Source organism: Selaginella moellendorffii, unplaced genomic scaffold, assembly GCF_000143415.4.
Source record: "Selaginella moellendorffii unplaced genomic scaffold, v1.0 SELMOscaffold_12, whole genome shotgun sequence".
In the NCBI taxonomy this organism is placed as follows: domain Eukaryota; kingdom Viridiplantae; phylum Streptophyta; class Lycopodiopsida; order Selaginellales; family Selaginellaceae; genus Selaginella; species Selaginella moellendorffii.
In genome coordinates, this window is record NW_003314273.1 from 2,892,450 (window position 1) to 2,899,401 (window position 6,952).

Sequence of the window (6,952 nt, forward strand, 5' to 3'; positions counted from 1 at the left end):
GGGGGTTTTAGCTAGGTCATGGTGGGAGAGTGAGATCCGGGGCGCGGTCGAGATGATGCGCGCGCACAGGTTAGTAGCGATCGATCGCGCTGTCGGCAGCGCCCGTGTTCGTGCTTCGTCATTGGCAGCCGTGGAGCAATGCATGAAGCTGGATGATGTTTCTGCTGACGAGCGCAAGGCCGCGAGCTGGGCCGTGGCGAGCTTCCTCAAAGACCTGGGATTGAAATCCCCGGAGGCAGCAGGGGTGCAACGCGCATCGCCAGTGTTCGCGAGGAAGGTAGCGGCGCTGGCCAAGGAAAATCTCGGCAGTGACGAGGCCAGGATCTCGATCAAGGAGCTCAAGGCGCTCTCCTCTCGGGTGTTGCAAGAGCGGCGGATCAATGTGGCTGAGGCGGTGCTGGAGAGCCTCGGCGGAGCTCCGGACTGGGTGGAAGCCAGTCTAGCGCTCGTCGACAGCAGCGAGAATGGAGTTTTCAATCTTCTCGAGATCACGAACAAGCTCCACAAGATTGGATTCGAGAGGAAGAAGATGTGGCTGGTCTTCGAGCACAACAGTTTGCTCTGGGCGAGCACGCCGCTGGATGTGGAGAACAGCATCGTCGCGCTCAAGAAGGTGGATGGAGGGAAGTTCTTGATGAGGACCATCTTTTGCTGCCCGCTGCTCATCGGCCGATCGTCCCAGGAAGTTCTAAACGGTCTCGTGTGGGAGCTCGCTCGAGTTGGCGCTGACAAGAAGGATCTCTACAACCTCTTCATGCTCTTCCAGAAGAACCGGGAGTCTCCTCGCCCGGTCCCCGAGATCCTGGAGCGGCAGTGTGGATTCAGCAAAGCCGAGGTTCGCCGCCGGCTAACTTCCAACGCTCTCAAGCTCGCGTCGGAGGTGAATCACTCGCTGGAGCTCGCCATGAAGTGGTTTTCGAACGAAGGTGTCAAGGAAAACGACTTTTGGAAGATGGTGGTCCATCGGCCGTCGGACTTCTGCCGCAGCACCGCTTCCTTGGACGAGCAAATGGCGTTTTTGACAGAGTGGGGCTTGTCACGACCCGAGGCCTTGCAGATGCTCGTCAAGCACGCGTACAGTGTGATATGGAACGTCAGCATAGCCAAGACGAAGATCCAGTATTTGGTGGAAACGATGGGATTCCCGGCGCAGACGATACTTTCGTGTCCGAAGTTTCTCTCCTGCAGCTTGGGACTGAAGATCCGGCCTCGCCACCGGGTGGTGGAGTTTCTGGAGAAGCAGGGAAAGATCGAGAGGCCGGCGTCGCTGCAGTACTTGATCCTGTCGGAGGAGGCGTTTTTGGATACTTATGGCAAGCTCCACCTGGATGCTGGTAGAGTTTACGCGGAAGCAAAAGGCCTCGCCAGCGCTGGAGATGAACAGCTACAGGAGGAGGAAGGTTTTAGCCAGCAAGGTCAGATTTCGTTCTTTATTCTTTCGCATTCATTGGGTATCTCACTCAAGAACTGAAATGGTGCGTGCAGGGGACGAGGCAGCTGAGACCGAAACTCTTGAAGCTGTCAAGAGCACACAAGTACTACTACAGCTCAAAAGCCTGGGCGATCCAACTTCGGTATCCGTGGAACGAGCTCCCAACTTACGGAGCTCGTTGAGCAAGTTAGAGGGTGATCACGGTGGCGATCTTGGAAAAGAGATCCGAGCTTCATCGAAGATCTCGGCTGCGCTGGAGCGCATTCAAAGCGACAACAGCAGTCCAACGACGAGTGACACTTCCAGGGAAGTACAGCAGATTAAACAAACTGGAGGTACTGCAACTCTAGCAGCGGCAGTAGCAACAGGATCAGTGGAAGAAATAGCAGTGGAAGAGGTGGCAGTGGAGGAAAAGGAGATAGCAGCAGGAGGAGTGGCATCAGCAAGCCGTGATCCTTGCGAGCATGCGAATGGAGTGAGCGCAAACCGGGCAGAAGCTCCACCAGAAGTTATGGCAGTGGAAGGAGGAGAAGCATCAAGCGCTGACGCTTGTTTCAAGGCTGGAAGAACTGGAGAGGGTGCTGCTGCTGCTCCGGAAGATCTCGACAGTGACGAAAGCCATGGCCGATCGAACAAGACCGGTGGAATCGTGGCGTTTTTCCGAAAGTTCTTCACCGGGAGCTCGTGAAGAAAATTCTTGCGGTGTTTAGGATTAGGCAAAATGTTTATTGTTAAACAAAACCTGTGTTGTAAATTTAGAGGGAAAGGGTTTAAAAAGCGAGGTGAATTTAGGGTTAGGGCTTACCGAGAATTTTTTATTTTTGGTGTAGCTAACGAGATTTCGTGTCACCGAAGCACAGCCATGGCCGCTTCAATGGCGCTGGGAGAGCTGTGGCACGCGTCCAATTATTTTCTCGCTCAGATCGAGCCAGCAATCCTCGCTCTTGCGGCGCTCGCGGTTGGAGTGATCGCGCCATGGGTTTTGTCGGCGATCTCTTGTGCTTACTCTGCCGTGGAGGAGAAAGGTTAGCTCCAAATTTTCTTGCTCGTTGATTCCGATTGGTATTTGAATTCAGGCATTCAGCGCGTTCTTCTCAATCTATTTTTTCACGCGTGTCGGTAAGCGATCTGGAAGAGCTTGACAAAATCTCTCCCCTTTTGTTTTTCAGGAAAATTCCTGGCGTCAGTGGCTACATTCTGAGAGAACAAAATAAGGTAGCATTCCTATATGTTTGGTTGTGAGGATTTGGAAGCTCCATTTCTTTATCTGATGTTGATTGCGATCAGGTCATAGACAAGTTAAATTCGAGTACTAAATCAAAGCGTTCTCGTTGGATATCAGAGCTTCCCAAGTCCGGTCTCGGCAACGGAGTGCTTGACTGGCTCAACTCTGAGAGGCAAAAGGACATGAAATGGGAAGGAAAATGTTCTGGAACTGTGTAAGTCTTGACGAGCTGTCCTGTGCCTTGATAGAAGTTTTGCTTTCTAAATTCTTTCATCTTGTGTGGACAGATATATTGGTGGAACGGATGCAGAACAGCATTTTTCTCTGTTGAACGAGGCATATGCACTGTAAGTCTCATCCAGCGATTAGAAGAAAATGTCGTAACGATTCATGACAGATTTGCACACACGAATCCTTTACATGCAGACGTTTTTCCAAGCATAGCAAAGTTTGAGGCTGAAGTTGTCGCTATGACAGCCTCAATACTCGGCAGTAAAGAACTGGATGGCCAGGTGTGTGGAAACATGACTTCCGGTGGCACAGAGAGTATTCTAATGGCTGTTAAGTCGACTCGTGACTACATGCGAGCCACCAAAGGAATCACAAAACCAGAAATGTGAGTCCCGAAGTTAAGTCGTTTCTTTCTTTGTTCTTGTTTTCACTCGAGCTGCCAACTGCAGGATCATTCCAGTGTCCGCTCACTCAGCGTACAACAAAGCGGCTCAGTATTTTCAGATCAAATTGAAGATCGCACCCGTGACTGGTAACCTCCAGGCTGACGTTAGCAGTATCAAACGACTGATCAACAAGAACACGATTATGGTAATTTTCACACGTTCGCAATGGTTAGCAACATTGTTTTGGCAGATTGTAGGATCGGCGCCAGGATTTCCTCACGGTGTTGTTGATCCTATAGAGGTTTGGACTTTGGACTGGACGCTATGGAAAGCTTCTCACTTTTCTTTTTCTCTCCTGTGCAAGGAGTTGGGCGCTCTTGCGATTAACAAGAGAGTCTGTTTTCACGTGGATCTCTGCCTAGGAGGTTTTGTTTTGCCGTTTGCTAGAAAGTTGGGGTGAGTCTTTCATCGTCTTTTTCCTTGTGTAACGATACGATTTTTGCAGATATTCTATTCCGCCTTTTGACTTCTCGGTTCCGGGAGTCACTTCCATCTCCATCGATGTACACAAGTATGGTCTCGCTCCAAAAGGCACCAGTGTCGTGCTCTACCGAAATCACGAAATCCGGCGGGTATGTTCACTTTCTGGCTCAAAAGATTTAGTGTCATCTCACTTTCACTTTCCTTTTCCTTTTCATTGGTCACAGCACCAATTTGTAGCAGGTTGTAAATCTCTGTTGACAAACTACCATGAAGTTGAAGGTCTTTTTCTTTCTTTATAGTCACGGATTGGTCTGGCGGGCTGTATATATCGCCATCCATGGCTGGAAGCAGGCCGGGAGCTCTGATAGCTGGTGCTTGGGCTGCATTGGCATCTTTGGGAGAGGAAGGTTCGTCTCATCCTTTTTGGTCTTCGTCTCCTGCACTGAATTGTCTTTGACAGGGTACTTGAAAATCACGAAAAGTCTCATGGAGGCATCCAAAAAACTGAGGGACGGGTAAATATTAAGTGGTTCTTCGTTTCTTTTTTCTTGCCTCTTTAGCAATTCCTTTCAGAATACAAGAAATTCCGGGATTATACGTGCTTGGAGACCCGGCAATGACAGTCATTGCGTTTGGATCGAACGACTGCGACATCTTTAGAGTGAACGACGCTATGTCGAGCAAGGGGTGGAGCCTTAACGCTCTACAAAAACCTTCCAGGTAAAAATCTCGTCACAGTGATTCGTGTGCTCATATAATTCGCAGTGTACATTTTTGTGTGACGCTCCAACACGTTGATGCTATCGACAAGTTGCTCGAGGACTTGCGCTGTGCTGTAAAAGAGGTAACGTGACCACTGAACTTGGATCCACCATAGCTTTGTTTTCACAGGTAAAAGAGAACCAAAGTGATATGGAAGAGGGAATGGCACCAATCTATGGAGCCGCTGGCAAAATGCCAGATCGTGGAATCATTGAAGACATATTGATTGCTTACATGGACAACACATGCTAATAAAAATAATAATATAATAATATGATATTGTGAATGTGTGGAATATAGAAATGGAACATAAAAATGTGCATATTCATTAGTCTAAAAACCATAATTTATATTTGGATTGGATTGTGAATGGTTTGGTGAAACCAATCCAATAGAATACAAATAAAGTCATGGGATATGTTTTTTCAATCCAACTCTTACTGACTATATGCTGTTCACATGTTCAAGATGGCCATGCCACAAAGTATGGTCCATAGCATCCAGGGAAAACATATGGGAAATATGTTTCCTATTCTCTATTGTTTTTTAGTGTTACATATTGTGGTGTTGAAAATTGAAAGAGCTATTTCGAGACTTGAAGCCATTGACAAAAGACTTGCCTCCAATTCTCCATTTTGGCAAGCCACTCCAAAACAATATTGCTGAATCTCTAAATCCAAGTTCTAGTGCTGAGTGACTGAACTCTTTTGCAAATTTATCTATGACTTCTTGCCATGCTGGCCAGGTTTATCATTTTATCTCCTAGGTTTAAGACCTCCATATAGAAATTTGTAAATTAGTGTCATAAACAGTTGCAAATCCTTTATTATCTACACATAATGAAAATGTGACCCAAATGTTTTTCCAATATAAATTATAAGACCAAGCAACGTCATAGTTTTTATCATAAATTACTAAATTTCGATCTTTTTGTAGGTGAAGAAAACATTAACCATTAGTTTTGGTATCCCAAATTTTTTATTCTGTATATTATAGCACTAAATTACAATCAAATTGCATAATTAAAATGTAAAACATATTTGGTGACTGCAAATATTATCCAGTATTTAAAATTGAAAAATAAGAGTAATATGGTCCACTTTTAATACACGTTTTATGTATATCACAATCTGAGGTAATATTTTTTTGATAACAATAATGAGTTGGAACTATACCACTAAATCTATTTAATTCATAATCAACACTATATGAGATTGAATATAAAACGCCTATGTAGGTGACAGAACTATAAGTTGTAAAATCATTTATGACATATATATTTAATATACGATTAAATTCACGTTGTAAAGATTTACCAGTATTTAAATTATACGTAAAAGGAATAATACTACAAAGATAATTATAATATCTTTTATATTCTTGTATATCAAAAGTTTCTATTGAAACAATTAAAATTTTCCCCTTTTCATATAGAACTTTAGACATTGAGAACCCCAAAAATATCCCTCTACAGTTTCCTACTTTTTCAATAAGGTTTTTTATTATAGGGATTATAATATTTTGTCTATGTTCAATTGTTATACCTTTTTGGTTTCCTCCATAATATTTTCTTACACATTTAATTAATGGCATAAATATGATTATTATAAGAACTAAATATTTAATAAGCTTCATAGTTTAAAAATTATCTATAATTTTTATAAAAAAGAAAAGTTACTTCTTTAAACTAATTGTCACAACCTCAAACACAAGAAAGTGTATGCATTTAAGAAGAAAGGAAAGAGAGATAAAAGGAGCAAGAGAGAGAGAGAGAGAGAAAGAAAAAATCTAGGGTGATTAGCCTTGATCACTTATACATCTTTAACCTAAGTATGTATGCCTCATGTATCTCAAATTTGAAACTTGTGAAGTAATGAAAAACCAAAAGAGAGAACCAGATAATAGAAGTATATTAAAGTTCTGAATAACACAATATGCTGTATATATATCTAAAGCAAAAAAACATAATTATCAAGCAAGTCTAATTATATTTTAATCTATGAATTTTAAAATTAAATGTTATTAAAATATGTACATGTTCTTAAAAATTAAAACATGTGGCAGAATATAGAATTATTGATTTGTCTAATAGAATATTTAATAGTTATTGCCCAATTGTCCAATTGGCTAACATAAACCATTTTATTTAGCAATCGTGTATTTGGTTGGACAAGGTTAAATAAATTTTCACAAGCAATTACCCTTGGCTTTATAGGTTTTGAGGGATAAATAATCATTAAATTATCTCTTATAGATTCATTTCCTCTTGATTAGATATAAATATATATAGAAAATGGATTAATACATGAATAACAGTGCAATGGTCTTGAAATACTGAATAAAGGGTTTGATATTTGAATATTACATCTATGCAGACTCTATTGATTTGCTAAGAGAATTGCCATATGTTAAGATTGAAATTTGGAAATTAGT

The 6,952-nt window shown here is 42.7% G+C and overlaps 2 protein-coding genes across 3 annotated transcripts; both read left to right on the top strand.

The window, feature by feature from the left end:
* The first annotated feature begins 6 nt into the window (after positions 1–6).
* On the top strand, positions 7–2,198 carry LOC9660073. Its single transcript, XM_002969387.2, has 2 exons — positions 7–1,415; positions 1,486–2,198. The coding sequence occupies exons 1-2, from the start codon at positions 53–55 to the stop codon at positions 2,118–2,120; spliced, it is 1,998 nt and encodes a 665-aa protein (XP_002969433.1). The 5' UTR covers positions 7–52; the 3' UTR covers positions 2,121–2,198.
* Positions 2,199–2,241: 43 nt separating this feature from the next.
* LOC9660074 (sphingosine-1-phosphate lyase) lies at positions 2,242–4,814 on the top strand. Of its 2 annotated transcripts, XM_002969388.2 has the most exons (16): positions 2,242–2,457; positions 2,509–2,551; positions 2,602–2,647; positions 2,720–2,871; positions 2,945–3,004; positions 3,055–3,273; positions 3,338–3,479; positions 3,525–3,575; positions 3,639–3,730; positions 3,780–3,906; positions 3,982–3,997; positions 4,057–4,164; positions 4,218–4,272; positions 4,331–4,477; positions 4,523–4,601; positions 4,649–4,814. In XM_002969388.2, the coding sequence occupies exons 1-16, from the start codon at positions 2,295–2,297 to the stop codon at positions 4,769–4,771; spliced, it is 1,623 nt and encodes a 540-aa protein (XP_002969434.1). In that variant the 5' UTR covers positions 2,242–2,294; the 3' UTR covers positions 4,772–4,814. The 2 variants fall into 2 exon arrangements, with proteins under 2 accessions (XP_002969434.1, XP_024530314.1); XM_024674546.1 differs by having other exon boundaries at positions 3,780–3,997.
* The last annotated feature ends 2,138 nt before the right edge of the window (positions 4,815–6,952 follow it).